Consider the following 20871-nt stretch of genomic DNA (forward strand, 5'->3'; position numbering starts at 1 on the left):
CTCTGACCTTGTGGAAATACCTATATCTCTATCTCTAAACCAAGCTTTCTGTCTTCCCCCATATCCCTCCTCCCCACAACCCCCTGGTCTCGCCCTTCCTGGCAAGGCATCATTTTTCCTTACACCTTGGGATTGCTTCCACGGTAAAGGTACTGAATAAATGCAAGTTGCCGTTGTACAGATTTGATTATGTTAAAATGGAGACATATTCACTAGAAAGTGCCTGTGTTGTGGAGGTATGACCAGAATGAATTCTAGGAAGAAAAGCTTGAGTAACATGGAAAGCATGCGGGGCGTTGAATTACAGCCTAATAGATCGACTGCATCTCTGCCTATAGCAGCATATCCATGCTCCTGTGTGCCATTGAATCCTCACATGGCCCTTCAGTTACAATGACCTTGGTGACTGCATATCCGACCACTCTCCAGTCCTGGAACTATAGAAGATACTCTGGCACATGGCCTCAGCTCCCATACACTCCTAATTCAAACTTGTCCCCTCCTTCCTTCCCCCAGCGACCACCTTGAAGAAGTGTGGGTATAAAAAGTACATAGTTTAGCACATGTTGCTATTCAGATAGTAGCTCAGGGCTGGCTGCAAGGTATCTCCTGACTTCTGCTCACATGTCATCTGGCTAATGGCAGCTCCTCTTGAATTTAGATTGCAAGCCAATGATTGGGCCACTGAGAGCACGCCATGCTGAACACACGCTAGGTTAAGCTGGTTTGTTTTATCACAAGTCCACATGTCCGTGTGGTCCAATTGTATGTATACAATATTCAACTTAGTATCCCAAATGCAGGATAATTGCACAACCCTGGATGTATTTTTATTGTTCTATAAGTCATACGCCAGCTTGCAGACTACATCATTTGATTTTTCACCTCGGGTATCTCAGTTTAAACAATGAAGGTTCAGAGGAAAATAGATTTTGGCATTTTCAAATCGGCCCTCTGCAACTGCAAGTTCACAATGCGGGGGACTGAATTTTGAGCTCCAGCCGGGACTGGGATTGGAGGCAGTTGGGAGCCAAAAATAGCCCTGCCGGCCAGCATGCAGGTTCCCCAGCTCCATCCTGCCTCTCGGTCACTTTTGTGGAGGCAGGCGGGGGAGCGGCAGGGCTACTGCCCACACATGGCAGATAACCATCACAGTCCACTGAAGCCAATTAAAGGAGGCCTACTGGGATTCTTCACATGGCCTCCAGGGTCTCACAGGTGGCGGGGGCCAGTTTGGGCACCTGGAGGTGGATTGGGTCAGAACTCCAGGCAGAACTAGAGGCTCTTCTTGCCTGCTTGGGTGCAGGAGCAGGCAGCCACTGGTATGGGGTTCCTAACCCTCCCATTACCCTTCACCCCCTCCAACTCTGCACCCGGCCACAGTGGTATCCTGGTTGATGAGGCCATTTTTTAAACTTAGGTTTGATAGATTTGGAGAGAGGCCGCCTCCATTTTGAAGTGCCCTCAATTTTATTTACCTTCCATTGGAGCCTGCTGCTACTTTCAAGCTGGAAGGCCTCTAAGTGGCCCTCCAGCTTCTAGAGCCTGCCCGTTGTCCTTAATTGGAAAGTTTGTCTCCATGCCAATTAAGGAGGTGCCCATGAGAAAATCAGAATGAGTGACTGCTTCACACCACCCCACTCCCCCAACTCTCCCGGACACTGGACCAAGAAGCTGCCACGACCTTTGTTCCTGCTCCCAGAGGAAAAATCCTGTCCAGGAGGCCCAAAGTTAACAGTATGGTGGTAACTTCCCTCAGAAAGGTATGGGAATGGAACCTATGTGAAGAATTGCAGTGCTGCACCAGGAAGGCAAGTTGGGACGATGGAACAAGTTGGACAAGGCAGAGACAGGAATGTATTTGAGGAGATCCAGGGTATCAGTTTTGACGCAAGGGAGAAGATTTCCTTTGTCCGCTATTTCTACTGACATATTAGATCCTCTCTAAAATAAATATAATGATGATTTCACTCGATAGTGATCAGGGATGGATTTTCATTATCTGTACCATGTTGCTAATGCCTAGTGCCCGGAGGAAATCTGCTCCCCATCCCCCACCCCAAGGGAGAGATTTCTGTTGGCAGATTCACTTGTAATACATGACAGAGCACAGCAGTCGTATTTAATAGCCAGTTTCCAGCCCTTAAACTCAACAGATTCCCTTCCTGTGGTTGTTCTTTATTTAGGTATTGATTATGTGCATAAAATATGAATGGGTTCTGGGACAAAGCACTTCTTTGAAATCAATCCCACACAGCCAGATTCCAGTGTTTCAATTTATACTCGGTGTGTAATTATTGAGCTGAACAAGAGTACACAGTGATTCTTTTTAAGTCCTGTTTGTATATTTGAATATTGGGTGTGTCTTAGTGTAAGCAATTTGCTTCTCTACATTCTGGCCCTTCTTAACTCTTGGGGGGGAAAATAATCTGTTATTACAGTAAAAAAAACTGCTGCTAGGAGCCGAGCATTTTAATGCCTGGTTTAGTAAATGTTGCAGGCAGTAAGCGGCAAAAGCAGCCAGGAGCTGTCAACTTTATAGCCTTCTATTGAATGTGAATTACATTTAAACATTTAGCAAAGAAAATCTAGAGGGAGAGCCCGCTCCGAGCTTTTCTCAAGCACTTGCTAGTGCATGACACATTAGCGGAGGCCTGGGAACGAGCCAGGCACCGTTACCAAGTGGCCCACGAGGCCTGGGAGAAAATGATCAGAAATCATTGAGGGAGTTTACCTTTCACTCATTTTTTTAAAGAATTGGTTTCCCACATTCTGATATAAATATGTAAAAACAAACATTATTTTAAAATTACATTTAAAGGAAAGATGAATACTTGAAGCGGGTTTGAAAATTTACAAACCATGCATTTACCAAAATGTGAAATTATCCTGCACTTGTAAAACATTTCACTTGTCATCAAACACCTGACTTAATATCTGTTCTTTAGCTAAACAGTTATACAGTGGGACTTTACTTTTTTTGTATGTAGGACATTTATAAAATATTATGTTAAACTAATGGGCAGAATTTTGCCCTTGGTGGGCATGCGGGCCCCACTGGCTTGGCGGCGGGCAGACAGCCGACCCCCGCCACCGAAACGGAGCCTGCCGCCATTTTGAGTGAGCGGGCCAATTAAGGCCCGCCCAGCGGCCTGCCCGACGGGAAGCGCTATGCGCTTCCTGTGCGGGGGCGGAGAGGGAATCCCCAGCTGTCAAAGTGCGCTCTTTCACGCATGCGAAAGATTACTGGGAGGCCTGGGAACGAGCCAGACACCGAGATTACTGACAGTCCAAAAAACTTTAAAAATAGAAAAATTAAAAAATTATTAACATATCCCCCTCATGTGACAATGTCACATGAGATGGGACATGTTAATAAATATCACAGAAAATGTATTAAAGTTTTTAAAAACGGACATGAAAACTCATCCCACCAGTGGATGAGGTTTCATGTATTATCAGAAGCCCGCCGGGGCTCCTGGCCTGCCCACCAGTCTTAAGCTTGGACGGGTAGGTCTTTAATTATCTTAATTACTCTTTCAATGGCCTCAATTGGCCATTTAAAGGTCAGCGGGCGGACAGCTGATTTTGCTGTTATTACAGTAAAAAAAACTGTTGCTAGGACCTGCTAAATGGACCAGGATGACGTCGGGGGCTCCTCCCGACGTCATCCCATGTCATTCTCCCATCGGCGAGCGGACCCCGCCCCCAAACCGCCGCCGGGAAAATTCAGGCTAATGTCTTTGCAGCATTTTTGAAAACTCTGTACCTTCTCCTATTGTCCACTTGGTGGCTGGTATCAGGCAGAGTCGACTAAATTTGTCCACCATCTACAAGGCATGAGTCAGGAGTGTGATGGAATACTCTCCACTTTCCTTGATGAGTGCAGCTCTAACATTGCTCAAGGAGCTCCACACCATCCAGGACAAAGCAGCCTCCTTGATCGGCATACTCCCCACAAGCTTAAATATTCATTCCCTCCACTACCAATGCACAGTGGCAGCAGTGTGTGCCATATGAAAGATGCACTGCAAAAATTCACCAAGGCTTCTTCGGCTGCACCTTCCAAACCCATAGCCTGTACCACATAGAAGGACAAGGGCAGCAAATGTATAGGAACACAACCAACTGCAAGTTTCCCTCCATCCTGACTTGAAGCACCACATGAGCTGCAGCAGTTCAAGAAGGTGACTCATCACCCTCTTTTTGAGGGCAGTTAGGATTGGGCAATAATTGCTGACCTATCCAGCAACACCCGCATCCCATAAAAGTTTTAAAAATAACTGATCACACCCCCAGCTGAAAATATTTTACTTAGAGACATATTATTTCATTCATTTCCTGAGAGTATGAAATCCCTTTTTCTCCTTTACATGTCTTACTCCAGTAGGTGCCAAGATACTAGTTCTTACTCAATGCCCCTGAACTACCAGTTGGAAAGCAAATAAGGGACCCCAGCAAAGACACTGATATCATTTCCTGAATGCTTTCTCTTGGTAGTACAATGATGATCAGGGGGTCTCTGACATAGGAGTCCTGTTGGTATAGGTACAGTGAGATTGTACTGTAAGACACTTCTGTGTTATCATGTTGTAATTTTTCCTACCTGTTGGTCGATAATTCTGACTGACTTATGAATTGGACTTATTGAAGAATCCAACTATTTCAGTGTCTAACCTATGTTTGTTACCATTGTGTCATTAAATTACTGTTGCTGTAGTGTCAGATTTGTGGCATTTGTCTGCATCTACTACAGCAAAGCGCCTTTGGAAGCATAAATATTTTATCCTTTCCTATTTAAACACCTCCCTGGCTGTTTTGTCCTCACATTCTGTTAACTAGTGTAGTAAAGTGTCGGTACTTAAATACCAGTCACCTTTATTATTGCTTTAGTGTTCTGAATGCTGAAAATGACTGGCGATTCTTTCAATTCAGAATTTATTGAATTCATGTTAAAAGAGTGGATGTGTGCTGAGATTTTAGGAGTTTAGGGAGTTTAGGAGCGGGGCGCCCCCAATCGGGAGTGGGCCGCCATTTTACGTGGGAGGGCCAATTAGGGCCCGCCCAGCGTGACGTCCGGCAGGAAGCGCTATGCGCTTCCTGTGCGGGCGGGGGAGGATTCCCTGAGCCAGGAGTGTGATCTTTCGCGCATGCACACGAAAGATCACACTCATCTCCCTGAGGCTAAGCTTTTAATGGCTTTAATAGCCCTTTGACAGTTCGGCGGGTGCGCAGCCGCCTCCGGCACGCGCTCGCTGAACGCAATATCGAAATGTCGTTGGGACGCACGCCCAACGTCATCGCACGTCCCCACACGCCAACGGCAATATCCTGCCCATGGAATCAGATTGAGGAAAGATGCAGCATTGTTAAATTATGGGTATCTACATGTACCTGGGATTATTAATTATTATAAGTATTACACATGGAACAAATTTTGAATCATTTCTCATGTAGTATTCCCAATAAATACTCATACATGGTTTTTTCACCTCAGCTTTTATCCTCCTTATTCTTTCCCTGAAGGCAATGACTTATATTGGACTATAGTTACACAGTGGTTAGCGACTTGGCAGTATCTCACTCAAGTGGTTAACAGGCTATCCACCCCCACACCTCACCACGTTAAACATGCATTCCCTCCACTACCAACGCATAGTGGCAACAGTGTGTACAATACACAAGATGCACTGCAGCAACTTGTCAAGGCTTCTTCAATAGCACCTTCCAAACTTGGGACCTCTACCACCTAGAAGGACAAGGACAGCAAATGCATGGGAAACACCACCGCCTGCAAGCTCCCCTCCAAGCTGCACGTTCTTCTGACTTGGAATGATATCGCTCACAGCTGAGCCAGATCATATCCTTACTCAACAGCCACACATGGCAGATAATTCCAGCAGAGGCTACTGGATGGGGATCTGGAGCAAGACATAAGCTCATACCAAGACCTTTAAAATCATTCTTTAACTGATCAATAAAAAGTTACTTTTGCCCAGTTTTTACCTTTCAAAGGCTTTAATTCCCTTGTTGATCCTGAGATTTACACCCATTGAATTGATGAAGTCGAAATGTAGATTGCTTGATGATATGTGGAAACAACACATGCAATGAAGTCAGTAGCACATTGGAGGTGCATCCCAGAACTGGCTTTCAGCCCCAATTTCTGGAGGTAGAGCAAGCTTGGATAAGTTTATCACACTGCTTATAGTGTATTTAAGTATCTCTCTTATTGGTTCTGCTGGGTAAAGCAACTAAGAGCAGATGCAACAGAGCCCCTTGATATCATCATCGACTGTAACCAATGGAAAGACTGATCAATTCATGAGGTGTATGGAATAACACGGGACCTACAGAAGTGGAACCAGTACCTTAAAAACCAAACTTATGGAACTGCTATTGGGGGCCATAAAAGTGGTTTGTCATTCAACTTAACCATGTGTTATTAGTCTCTTGCATATTTCTTGAGGTTTAATGATATTCAAATTAAAAATTGATGTTCACTGATTTCCTTTGAATTTACCCTTGCTTTTGTCCTCTATTTCTTCCACTGATTTCACAACATTCCTGTCGAATTCCTCAAGAAAGTGAGAAAAAAATCTTGTAAATTAAACTGAACAGATCCAATCCAGTTACTCCGTTTAAATTTATACATCTAAAAGATAAAGCCAGAATGATTGGGTAGCAGGCAGAAAAGCTTAACATTTGCTAACTAGAAAAAGTATCCTCACAAATCTGTTTCTCGTGAAAGTTTTAACTATGCACTACAAACACACTTAAAATAGCAATGAGACAGGGCCAGAAATGAAATACTGGAATAGATGTACAGCTGCTCATTGATAGTCTGATTCCCACAAATACACTTATTTTCAGCATAATCCTCTCATGGGTATGTTATTGAGTTCTATGTCAACAACCCCAGAAATACAAATCTCACATTGCTTGATTATGTTCCATTGAGTGCTTTCCCCTGGCTTAGGTAATAATAGGAATTCACTGAGGTATGAGATCAATGTATATGGTTAACATATATTTTTACTGTCTTATTACAGGTGCAAACAGCTGGCTTACAGCCTCCATGCTTGAAAACGCCTGGTCATAAGGTGAAAAATCTCTAGTGTCATGAAAGCAGTTTTATTTAATAATCTCCGACCACATTGCATATCTTTTTTACCTCTTAGGTTATTTGGTATCACGGTTATGTTGAGGGGAAGGCACAGCAGTAAGCATTTTTTAAAGTGTTTTCTTCTTCATTAAGTCTCCCCCCTTACAACAGGAATAAGAGAAGGTTGCCAATTGTAGTGGATGTGGACCCCTGTCAACGTTTAGGCTTTTTCCCAACATTATGTGTTCACAACAGTCTAAGTCTCCTATGAACTAAAATCTGTGCCTTGTGCCTCATATAGAACTAATAAATTACTCCTTGGCTATACTATAGTGCAGTGGAGATCATGGGATTTCCAGCATGCCCTTATGTTTTTGGCACCACGCTCTAACAATCTGAGCTAACTGGTCACTGCTTAGGCTGACAAGAGCCAGCAAATGACCATCTCCAACAAGAGACAATCCAACCATTGTCCCTTGACATTCAATGGCATTATCATCGCTGAATCCTCCACTATCAACATCCTGAGGGTTACCATTGACCAGAAACTGAACTAGACCAGCCATATAAATACTGTTGCTACAAGAGCAGGTCAGAGACTAGGAATCCTGTGGCAAGTAACTCATCTCCTGACTCCCCAAAGCCTGTCCGCCATCTACAAGGCACAAGTCAGAAGTGTGATGGAATACTGTCCACTTCCTTGATGACTTCCAACTACACTCAAGAAGCTTGACAGCATCCAGGACCATAAGCCCGTAAGACATAGGAGCAGAATTTAGGCCATTTGGCCCATCGCGTCTGCTCTGCCATTCAGTCATGGCTGATAGGTTTCTCAACCCCATTCTCCCGCCTTCTCCCCGTAACCTTTGATCCCCTTACCAATCAAGAACCTATCTATCTCGGTCTTAAATACACTCAATGACCTGGCCTCTACAGCCTTCTGTGACAAAGAATTCCATAGATTCACCACTCTCTGGCTAAAGAAGTTTCTCCTCATCTCTGTTCTAAAAGGTCTTCCCTTTACTTTGAGGCTGTGCCCTCGGGTCCTAGTCTCTCCTACTAATGAAAACATCTTCCCCACGTCCACTCTATCCAGGCCTTTCAGTATTCTGTAAGTTTCAATCAGATCCCCCCCTCATCCTTCTAAACTCCATCGAGTATAGACCCAGAGTCCTCAAAGGACAAAGCAGCCTGCTTGATTGGCACCCCTTCCACAAACATTCATTCCCTCCACCACCGATGCATTGTGGCAGCAGTGCATACCATCTACAAGATGCACTCCAGGAATTCACCAAGGCTCCTTAGATAACAACTTGCACACCCTCAACCACAACCATCTAGAAGGACAAGGGCAGCAGATACATGGGAACACCACCACTTGCAAGTTCCCCGCCAAGCCATCCACCACCCTGACTTGGAAATATATCACCGTTCCTTCACTGTCGCTGGGTCAAAATCCTGGAACTCCCTCCCTAACAGCACTGTGGGTGTACCTACACCACATGGACTGCAGCGGTTCAAGAAGGCAGCTAACCACCATCTTCTCAAGGGCAATTAGGGATGGGCAATAAATGCTGGCCTCACCAGCGACACCCACATCCCATGAATGAATAAAAAATATTATGTCGTCACCAAAACAAAAAGTAAATATCACAATCAGAAAAATACATGCAGGCTAAGCTGCTGATATCATTTATTGTAAGATAGAGAAAACAGGAAGACATAGCAAGTAATGAAAAAGCGATTCATTGGAGTACGAAAAGTAGAACCAATCCACAAATAACCACAAATATCTTTTGGTGGAATATATTTCTCATGCAGTACATTATGCAGTATAGCTTTTGAATGAGCTTGCAATTTCTCACAGGCTTGAAGGACGTGATGCAGTGACGCAATGCATATCTATGAGTCCAGCTAATACCTATGTTGCTCTTTCATGCTTAGTGTCCACAGGCACAAAGTCAGCACAGGAGGTCTTAGGGCCCATTAGAGCCACAGAATCATAGAAAAGCTATGGCACAGAAAGAGGCTATTCAGCCCATCGTGTCTGCATCGATTAAAAAATAAAAAACTAGCCACCCATTCTAATCCCACCTTCCAGCACCTGGTCCGTAGCCTTGCAGGTTACAGCACTTTAGGTGCAGATCCAGGTACCTTTTAAATGAGCTGGGGGTTTATTTTTCCGGCACCAAAGCAGGCAGTGAATTCCACTGTGAGGGGGTGACACTCACTACCCTCTGGGTGAAGAAGTTTTTCCTCATGTCTATGCTGATCCTTCTACCAATCGCCTTAAATCTGTGCCCCTGGTAAGTACCTCTCTGCTAAGGGAAACAGATCTTTCATGTCTACGCTATCTAGACCTATTATATCTTGTACACCACAATTAAGTCACCCCTCAGCCTCCTCTGTTCCAAGGAAAGCAACCCTAACCTATCCAACCTTCATAGCTGCAATTTTCAAACCCTGGCAACATTCTTGTAAATCTCCTCTGCACTCTGAAGCAATTATGTCCTTCCTGTAATGTGGTGACCAGAACTGTACACAAAATTCCTGCTGTGACCTAACCAGCATTTTATACATTACATCCCTGCTTTTGTATTCAATACCTTGCCCAATAAAGGAAACCATTCCATATGCTTTCTTGACCACCTGTCCTGCCACCTTCAGAGACCTGCACTCCAAAGTCTCTCATTTCCTCTACCCCTCTCGTTTTGGTGTATTTCTTTGCTTTGTTTGCCCTCCCCAAATACATTACCTCACACTTCAGTGGATTGAATTCCATTTGCCAGTTATCCGCCCATTTCAACCAAACCATTGATATCATTCTGAATTCAACAGCTATCCTCTTCACAATCAACTACATGGCTAATTTTTGTGTCATCTGCAAATTTCCCAATCATGCCATTGCATTGTCATGACTCTTTTCTAAAAAAAACCAAAACTAATCCCATTAATCTGCTCTGTCCCTATGTCCCTGTCACTTTGAAAAGGTGCAATGGTCTCTGTCTCAACTACTCTTAGAGATAAAACATACTTTAGTCTTAATGCCAAGTAAAGACATTTCCCAACTTCTCTCCACACACTTACTAATAGTTTAAAATAGATTACTCCTCATCACTAACTCCACTACTGTTTGAAAAAGCCTTTCCCTTCTCATCCATCAAAATCCTTCCTAACTTTACAAACCTCAATTAAATCTCCTCTTACCCTTTTCTACTGTGGTGGAATTAGTCCCAGTATCTCAACTCTTAACCTCACTTATTAGTTCCCATCCCTGACATTATCTATGCTGTATGCTTTATATGTCTTTAATGTCCTTTCTGTAATGGTGGATCCAAAACTACACACAGTACTGTAGGTGTATATATTTTATGAATATATATATATATATACTTGTGTACTTTCTGCTCCTGTTTATGGAACCTAAAATGTTAGTAGTTTGTTTATAATGTTAACCGCCTGAACAACTTATTTCCAAGGATTTTTGAATCTCTAAGGCTGTTTTGTTCCTCGACAGTCTTCAGCATTTATTCGTTGAATATATATTCCCACTTCTTCCCCCCACCCCCCTCCCAAAGTGTACTACTTCAGATTTGCCACCTGTGCCCATGCCAGGAATCTGCCTGTGTCCTCCTAAAGTATTTTTTAACCATCTTCCTTTCTGTTTGTGTAACCCCCACTTTTGTGTTATCAGTAAACTTTGATAATATGTTCCTCATTCTCAAGCGCAATCATCTATGTGTACCAAAATAAAAACTGAACCTAGCACTGGCACCTAGGGAACACCTCTTAAATTCATATACACCTTGCCTATGACATTCTCCTTTTTAACAAAAAAAGAGTATTGGAGTTGTCAAACACGACTTTCCTTTAACATAGTCGTGATGTCTGGTCTTGATTAACTCACGCATTTCTAAATTTTCACAAAATTTATACTTACCGTAAATCACAGTGTATTAGTTGCCCAGCATATACGAAGACCACACTTTTCCATCCCCAAAAATCGTGTTTTTGCATATACTCAGTATGTAAGTTGACACCACCCCACTCTGTTCAGAAGTGACATTCTATACTTGCATTAGTAGTCAGCTTCAATTTTTCACCCCACAATGCATGTTTTAATTACTGGTACCTTATAACTGGATTCAAGCTGTGTGTCGAAGATGCACGGGAGCTTAAGACACAGCCACTCTTTGCATCGGATGCTGATGACATCTCAAAATGGTGGCCACCCACACCCATGCCGACTGTTCACCATTATATTCAGCGTATAAGTCGACCCCCCCCCCCCCCCCCCGCTGTTTTTGGAGAGATTTTTCAAGGCTTCTAAGATCAACTTATACACCAACAACTATGGTAATTGTGGTTTGTGTTTGCCCAGAACTGAAGTTAGACTAACAGATCTATAATTACTTGGTTTATCCTTCTATCCTTTCTTGAATTGAGGTATATATGTTACCCTCTGTCCCCTGAAAAAATTTACATGTGTAAGGAGGTTGGAAAAATAGTGACTGGAGCCTTTGCTAACTCCCCTCTGCAACAGCGTAGACTAAATGTAGTGCCCAGTGACCTATCCATCTTGAGTTCTACTAATTGTTTCATTATCAATTCCTTTTCTGCAGCTATTCCTAACAGTCACTCATTATACCCTTCTAATTCACATACATTCTCACTTCCACCATACTATAGGCATATGTCCTCTTTTCCCTTTGAATTTTCCCTTTTCGGTCTAACATTGGGATTTTTCAATCTTCATCATCCTTTTTTGTTTTATATTGAATCTAACTATATGATAGTCGCTATTTTCCAATTGTACTTTCTGCTCTTACAATAGCTAATTAGCCTACTTTATTTCCTGGAACCATGCCAATCAATATTTCTTTCCGATCTAGGAAGCAGTCTTGGATGCATTCTAAAAAGCATTCCCCAATTTAACCAAATGTATTATCTTTATTAACGCTATCTTGAGAGAGCTAACTCATCCAGCATTATTCAGAACAGGAACCAGTTGGCATGAGTTTATGTTGAACTGTTATTTGTTTGGGAGCATCAATTCACGCAGGTTTGTTCAGGCATTTTCTCTGAGTTTCTGAGCTCTTCAAAAAGTTGAAGTAAGCAGATGAAACAGCAATTGAGATAACCCCCTACAACTGTAGAAGGTTTTAGGCCTTTTTGCAGTGCAAATCAATGCAATTTGCCCACAAGAGGGATCTGTTGCATCAGCTGAAATGTCAAGTATTTCATCTGGACCAAGTAGCTTTGACTTCTGAAAGCAAGAAGGTTGTCACCTCCTGCAGTGGAAACTTTAATGCCTTTCCAGAAATCTTCCACAAATAAAACTCATAAAATTAAAGGACTTTATCAGCCAACACAAATAAGTATCTCTTCCCTGGTGTGTTCCTTTTGACATGAGTATCTTCAACACTTACAGAACATTGACTTGAGAAGGGAAGACTTGTTCTTATACAGTGCCGTACCATGCTTCTTAGAAATGTTCACAGTGAATGACTTCAGTCTGTCCTATTAATAAGCCTGTTATAGCAGCTGCAGTTACATACATCTCTCAAAAGATGTTTCCTTGGAGAATGTTATCCTCAAACTGTGTTTTATGAAGGGAGAAAAAACAATCTAATCCTGCTCACTTTAAGCTATGAAATTTGAATTTGCTATTTCATAAAATGCTGTACCCTGGTTTAAATTGTCCAGCCCCACCCCCACCCCATGATGGGGCTGGCGAGCCATTGAAATCTCCATTCACATCGGCAAGGCCACAAGATCCCACCGACCAGCCCATGTTTTTGAAAGCTGAAGTTATTACCCAGAAAAGAGAACTTCAGTCAAACTGATTTTAGTTGGATGTGTTAGTGAGCTCCAGGTACTAGGAGTCAACCAGACAAATTTAACTCAACTATCCTGGTACTTCATCCTTGGATCCTACCTACAATATTTTTGAAATCTGATGTAAAGCACACTACTTTTTTCTTGCTTTATTGAGTTTCCAATCATTTACATTCACAAGCATATTTTATAAAATAATTGTGGTTCAGTTTGTTTTTAATCCACCTATTAGATGCCAAGAGTTTTGGCTATTACAGTGATCAAACAGCCACTTTGCTGGCTTGACAGAAAAAGTATTAAATCAGAACAAAATAGAATATGAAACTTACTAAACAGGATAAGAGCTCATTGTGTACGAAGTAATATATTGGCATGGATAGAGGATTGGCTAACTAACAGGAAACAGATTCCGGATAAATGGGTCATTTTCAGGTTGGCAAACTATAATTAGTGGGGTTGGAGAACCCCAATTGGAGATTTCCAGTTTTCCAATTTGGTCTCCAATTTTCAACCCGTGTTACCTCTCTAAGGTTATCTCTAAGGTTCTCAAATGTGTTATTATCTCCCAGCTCTGTGAACACAAAATTCACTGATCCTCTTCCTTACAGCATTGAAATGCCCTAGCCACAGTTATAAATAATCACTTGTGACTGTGCCTGTCCCAATTTTCCACAATATCTTAAGCAGCACCTCCTCTTCCTTAGCTGTCATCATCCACTGTTTCACAGTGAGATTGACGACTGCCACTTCCAGCTGTACCTCATCTCTCTTAACTTCTTGGTGCTCTTGTGCTGTTCAACATCAAGTTTTGGATGAGTAATAACCTCCTCCAGGCCAACATCAGGGAAAGAGCAACAAAAGACTTTCTTTTATATAGCACTTTTCATGACCTCATACATCGCAATTATAGCCAATGAAATTCAGTGTAATCACTGTTGTACTATAAAAAATATAGCAGCCAATTTGCGTGGAGCTAGGTCCCAAAAACAGCCGTGTGATAATGGCCTTACAATCTGTTTTGTTGATTTTGGTTGAGGGATAAATGTTGACCAGAAAACCAAGGAGACCTTCCCTGCTTTTCTTCAAAATAGCGTCAGAGGATCTTTTATATCCCCCCTAGGGGGCAGACGTGTTGCAGCGGAATGTCAGCCCAGGTTTTGTGCTGAGTTCTCTGGTTTGTACTTGAACCCACAGCCTTCTGCCTCGGAAGCATAAGTGTTACCAACTGAGCTATGGTTGACATTGCTGAAAACACTATCTTCCATTCCTGCCAAAAGCTCTGCTTCTTTGCCATTGACTAGATTCTCATCCCTGACCTGAATCAGATGTTTTGCAACCTTGATGTCTTGTTTGACCCTCAGCTGGACTTTAAATCTCATAACCTAGCAATACCAAAATTGCTTACTTTCACTTGTTCAATGTTGCCTGTCTCCACCTATACTTCAAGCTCTTAGTCACTGAAACCCTTATGACGTTATTCATCATCTCCAGACTCAATGCCCTTGATTTTTGTCTAGCATGTTATTTTTGAGTGAGATGGGCAATGAACGGGAAGGTGAAAGCATATTTGAGAATGTTGGAGTAGAAAAATATAAATATCAGAAGTAAACCTACCGCCAATCTTCCCGCCTGAAAATGTTTTGAGCGGGCCTCAGTTTAGCCAGTGCTCGGCCCGAAATTGAAGGAATTTCATTACTGCATACAAATTGGGGTTCTATGACATAGTTTGGATCTTGATGTCATATTGGATGGTATCGGTGTACCATCCACTAAGGGATCCATAGACACAGCTACTATATGTAGGCTTTACAGGGCAGGAAACAACCAGAACAAATCCCGGCCAAGTGATTTATTTTCCATTTCCCATTTTCTCCTCTGCTCCAGAAGATAATGGAGGCACTTTTTGTTCTTTATGGTCCCATGGGAATGGGCAACATTCTGATAAGTGCCCAAGTGGCTACACCAAGCGTGAGCTTGAAAAATCATCATGAATTGAATATTCAATCGTGAACAGACATCATCACCCTACCCTGATGCTCAAATACAAGCTCTTTCCATCACTGGATAATAATCAGCGGCAGGAACTCTGATCTTTCACTCCCAACGGGCAGTAGTTTTTCACCATCCTGGTTAAAATGAGCTAACTCGGCGCTGCACTGGCTTTAATCCTGAGACATTCCTGGTCTCCACTGCTCATTGTCATGGCAGTCAATGCATTTATCTACTGAGATATCAGGAAGTCTATCACAATGCCTTTTGTAGCAGCCTGACTGTCAAAACTGACTTGCTGTCAGTCGTTTAAGGCTTGACAGGGCACTGAGAGGTTGTTTCCCCGGGCTGGTGAATCTAAAACACAGGGGCACAGTCTCCAGATAAGGGATCGATCATTTAGGACCGAGATGAGGATAAATTTCTTCACTCGGAGGAGTGTGAATCTTTGGAATTGTTTAACCCAGGAGGTTGTAGATGCTCCATCGTTGAGTATATTCAAGACTGAAATTGATATTCTCGGGGAATCAAGGGACATAGGGAGCAGGCAGGAAAGTGAAGTGAAGGCAGAAGATCAACCATGAATGTATTGAATGGTGGAGCAGTCTCGGGGGCCAAATGGTCTTCTCCTCCTATTTCTTATGTTCCTATGTTCAATCATCACACAATGGCAAGTGGGTTTGATGTTAGTCACCCATGATGACTAAGCAATGGCCTAAATAGCTCTACAGCAGAGCTTCCATTCTCTCTCTTGTTCCCTATCAATTATACATTTTATCCTAGCCCTTTGATCAGTGACTTTGATTCCATTTTATACTAAATTATCACAGTAAAATGGTAGTTAGTCTACTCCAGGCTTGTCCAATTGACCAGAGTGTGAAAGGGTCAGTGTGTGTGTGTGTCTGGTTCATTCCCAGTCTCAGGATGCTCAATCCCTCACCCTCACCCACTGTGAGTGGCTGTGTGTGTATATGTGTTGGCATGTGGTGGTGACAGTGGGTGAGAAACCTGAGATTAAGCCAAACGCTCTCACACTCACTCACTCCTACATACCCACCATGGCACTGTCTCCTCCCAGGGCCCACCGCAAATTCATTCTCCCCAGGCTCCAGCCCTGCCATACCTTGGCTCCCAGGGCCGCAGCCCTGCTTCCCTCAGGCCCAGCAGCCCTCAGCACGGTCATGGCCACCGGTGTTCACTGCTTCTCCAATCAGAGAATGTTTCTCTCCCTCAAACGGAACGAAAGGAACGGCCTATGATTGTAGGAACAGCTCCTTGCAAAATCTTGAAATTCACTTCCCTGCACGTTCTTACCAGCTTTTGAACAGTGGCTCCATTTTTTTTTTTATTCATTCATGGAATGTGGGTGTCGCTGGCTAGGCCAGCATTTATTGCCCATCTCTAATTGCCCTTGTTCAGAGGGCATTTTAAGAGTCAACCACATTTCTGTGGGGTCTGGAGTCACATGTAGGCCAGACCAGGTAAGGACAGCAGATTTCCTTCCCAAAGGGCATTAGTGAACCAGATGGGTTTTTACAACAATCGACAATGGTTTCATAGTCATCATTAGACTTTTAATTCTAGATTTTTATTGAACTCAAATTCCACCATCTACGGATTACTAGTCCAGGGACAATGCCACTATGCCATCGCCTCCCATGGGCCACATTGAGCAGATTGCGGCCCACGGACCACCTGGTCTGCTCCTATTAACTGCAAGCCATCTAATCCATGTTCCTAGTCTAATTGATGGTGCATGTTATTCCACGACTTTCTATTGTATTTTGTGCTGTTTACTTGCAAAATCACTTGAATGCGATTTGATGATCGTTGTAATCTTTCAAATAATCAACTGTCAGAGCTGACCCATCCCTGGAATGAGAATGGACTCTGTTATGTCTCTTAGAGAACTTCCAGGTGGGTGTTTGGTCCATCGGGGCGGACGTTGCTGTTTCTAGTTGTGTGGCCTTTCGTTGCTCAGTGGATAGTGCATGTTTTTCTTCGCAGAAGGAGGAGCTGAAAAATTGCGGTAAGTGTTAATCACCTTCGGGTATCAGCTTCTTTAAATTTGTTTGATCCATCTGGGTCAATCCAGGCCTACACATTGTTTTGCATTATAGTGTTATGTCGTTAGGACGTATCAGTTCATACGAAGTGTTGGTCCCACCCAGAAATGCCTGAAATCTCCATTATTTGGTGTGGGAATTCGGAGCTACAGGAGCATGAGGAAGCATTAGTTCTGCGCAATTATTTTATTTTAATCAAAGAGATCTTTCCCAAAATAACCCTAAAATGCTGGAAAAAAAATCTTGGCCACCAGTCCCCGCTACTAGCTGAGATACTATTTGTTTATAGTCATTAGTCTCCCTTGTCCATGTGATGAGGACTTCGGGCTGTTGTTGCCAGATTCCAGCCACAGTCTTAGCCACACCCACATGGTTCTGACAGCTCCAAATGGAAACAAACACAATAAAGCTTGAATTACTCAGCAATTAAAGGGATTCAGAGACTGTGAAGTGAAAATTATTTTGCGGTGGGCAGAGGACTCGCTGCAGTTTTTTGGAAAACTTCCAGATAGCTATTTGGCATATTGAGTTTGACTCAACCGAAGCAGCTGAGCTGTATGAAATCCCACCTACCACTCCCCACCCCCCAATCCTCATTCCATCATGTGTTTTGGAAAGCTCTTATTACAAATGCAAAAAAAAACTGGCTCCTATAAAGTTACAAACGAAGGTCACTTTGTTACTTTTTGTAAAACTACATCTGTTTTGAGCTTATTCTTGGCTATTATTTACTTCAGAGCCAGTTGCGAGTGCTGTGGCTTCCTTCCAATGCTTAACAGTTGTGCATGTAGATGCAACGTGAGAAGTATGATGAAATATGGGTGGCATTGGGTGGTATTTGCAAGAATTTTGAGTTCTTAATCAGCCACCTAGTGGAAATAGTGAAATAAGGAGCTTCTTGCCTTGACCTGGGCATAGTCTCTAATAAGGTGTATTTGTACTCTTAACGTTATGTTGCTGCACATTTGCTTGGTTCAGATGGGGAAATGCACACAGTATTTCAATGGACCATGTCCGTCATTGTTTGTATGCTCGTAAATTTTTTTGAATTCATAGCAACAGAAAAGTTATCCTCGTAAAATTATCCTGATCTTGCCGAAGAATGTAGCAGAGCAAGGTCCTTTCAAATAAGCTGTCTCATGTCTTTTTAACTTGATTAGCATGAGATAATGATAGCATGGGGCTAAAAGAGTTATTAGTTTGGATGGACAGGTTGCATGGACTAGACTTCAATGCACTCCACTGAGCATAGAAGATTAAGGGGTGATCCAGTTGAAAAAATGAAAATGCTGGAAATATTCAGGAGGGCAGGCAGCATCTGTAGAGAGACAAGTAGAATTTACGGGCAGGATTTTCCCCCACAGGATTTGGAAAATCATTGTCATGGTAAAATGGGAGTCAGAAGCTCGCACTCTGTGGGTAATAGTCATCTAGCTGTGATTTTCCCCGGGTTGCTGAGCTGGGTTGCTAAGCAGAGAGAAGTTGTGGATTCAGTCACAAGTGCTGCCTTTGAACCACTGATCTAATTAAGGGTGGCGTAGGCGGACTTTTGAAGCTGGAGGGCCAATAGGAGGCAGCAGTGAGCCACCATCTAGAATACAGCTGAGTGGATTGCTAGGCTATTTCAAAGGGCAATAACTGCTGTAGGTCTGGAGTCACATAGAGGCCTGACTGTGTCAGGATGGCAGATTTCCTTCAGCAAAGGCCATTCGTGAACCAGATGGGTTTTTAACAACAATCCTGGCTACCATGACTGATACCAAATTTTATTAATTATTTGAATATAAATCCCACATTTCCATGGTGGGATTTGAACTCTTGTCTTTGGATCATTAGCCGAGTAACATAACCACTGTGCTACCATACTCCTGGTGACAATTGCACAAATGCAACCAATGGCATGACTTGGTCATGGTGAACTCCAGATTTAATGCTGGTGCTAATTATCTGAGACTGGCAGTGCAGTGTAACTACAGCTTTAGTAGCTTGCTTATACCAAGACCTGGTGCCATCAGTGACACTCTGGGGCTTCTAGCCAATGGTTTTATCCTCATTTATTACAATTATCCTGTCCAGATTTGGTACGAAAATTTAAATACCTTTGAATCTGCCCTGGTATGCCTTTGAAGCAATTTTTGTGTCTTATCCACTTGAAGTAATCCCCTTATAAATATTGGGTTATGGAGAATTGTCACTTTAATAGTCAGACATGGTTTTGGGTGAATTTGTTTAACCACTATGAGCAAGGCACCTACCATGGTGGAGCAGAGAGAAGATGTGGGTTCAGTCACAGGTGCTGCCTTTGAACTGCTGATCTCAGGCAGATGATCGAGGGCAGGCCAGACCCTTCCAAAGGGAGTGAGTCAATTGTCAGTCAGGAGGGAATGATTGTGAAGTGGGTGAATGAGGAGTATCTGAATGTAAATTCCAAGTGCGGAATTTTCCCTTCCGGGACTAAGTTCCATGGTGGGAACGGTGAGTGTTTCCCACCACGGAGGCTGCCGGGAATTCACACGGCCTCGGCCTCATTAATTATGTAGTTGGGTGTTTCCCGACGTATTGCGCAGTGGGGTGCTGGATGCTGCGCGCCCCGCCGTCATATCCAGGCGCCATTTTTAAAAGCATCAGGACAGCAACCTTCACAACGTTGAAGAAGGAGAAGGTCCAAAGAGGACAGGGAGCTCCAGTGCCCAAATTCAGCAATGCCTCCTTGGGCGCCCTGCTCAACGAAATGGAGGCCAGGAGGGACGTCCTCTATCAGAGGATGGGAGGAGGAGGCTGAGCAGGGAGACGAACCCGGCATTGGAGGAAGACTCCAGGGCATCAGTGCCCAGTGCCTCCACCAGAGGACTACCTTGCAATGCCACAAACAGAAGAATGACCTCATCCGCTTCGCCAGGGTAAGTGAACCCTCAGATGCTCACACTCACCTCAATGAATGGTACAGGGGACATGGGCCTCAGCAGCAATGTGATAAGATGATGCCTCATAGCCCCACTGCAGTCTGTCTACTCTGCAGGTGGAGAGGCCCCTGTGGGTCCCTGACTCATCCATACAGAGAGCTCACATGCTGCCTGGGCCAGCGGGGTCAGGCTTTGAGGGCACCAGCAAGCACCACTAATGACATGCCTCCATGAGCCTTATCCTTGTATCTTCATGGCTCACTGCTCTGGAAGGTGCTGCCCCAGAACCCTTATGGACAACCTGCAGTACATCAATCACATGACACACAATCCAATGGTTTATTTGTAAGATTGGAAGCAGAGGAAAGATACATGAAACCCAATTGCTCTCTTTGCGCAGGAAAAGCTAAGCCATAATAGGAGAAAGGGGGAGAAAATGGGAGGGGGCCAGCCACATGTAAAAGAACTGACCGACTTTGAGGCAGGGGTGGTGGGGGACAGAGCCTGCAGAGATGGGGAGATTGGCTTGCGGCCTCCATCCAGTAAGGATCTGTGCATGTCATAGAAACCAAACGGTCAAGCGTTCCTCCATGTTGGAGGCAGCTTGTGCAGTCATTCACGCTCTCTTCTCTGACTTACAGGTGCCAGCAGGTAGAGGACAAGGCCCAAAAGAGACGAAGCCCTGTCCAGCACGCAGACAAGCCCGGAGAAGACATTGCAGAGGAAGAAAATGGACCTGTAGAGGCATCACAACAGTCACCTGCACCCTCCACCTGCCCAGAGACACACACCTCAGTGGATATTAGATCTAGTTTAGGAAGGCTGTCACATTCTGGTGGTCGCTGCATGGACATATGTCCACAGCAGGAGGAGGCAGGGTCAGCCAAGCTCACTCGCACTTGGAGGCGTGCTAGGGAAGAGGCATCTGTGAGGTTCAAGTCCAATGACGAGCCTCTGGAATCGGCCTTCC

The 20871-nt window shown here is 43.7% G+C and overlaps 1 protein-coding gene across 3 annotated transcripts in view; it reads left to right on the plus strand.

Moving 5' to 3' along the window:
- LOC144667990 (acyl-CoA-binding domain-containing protein 5-like) overlaps nucleotides 1-20871 on the plus strand; it is a 133811-nt gene that overhangs the window by 79257 nt on the left and 33683 nt on the right. For 2 of the 3 annotated variants that reach the window (XM_078529681.1, XM_078529680.1), the window contains exons 11-12: nucleotides 7053-7103; nucleotides 16839-16961. In XM_078529681.1, the coding sequence (XP_078385807.1) occupies nucleotides 7053-7103; nucleotides 16839-16952 (165 nt within the window). In that variant the 3' untranslated portion in view covers nucleotides 16953-16961. The remainder of the gene's footprint in view (nucleotides 1-7052; nucleotides 7104-16838; nucleotides 16962-20871) is intronic. The other variant, XM_078529682.1, reaches the window with a different exon arrangement.

Source organism: Cetorhinus maximus, chromosome 25 (assembly GCF_964194155.1).
Source record: "Cetorhinus maximus chromosome 25, sCetMax3.hap1.1, whole genome shotgun sequence".
Taxonomy (NCBI): domain Eukaryota; kingdom Metazoa; phylum Chordata; class Chondrichthyes; order Lamniformes; family Cetorhinidae; genus Cetorhinus; species Cetorhinus maximus.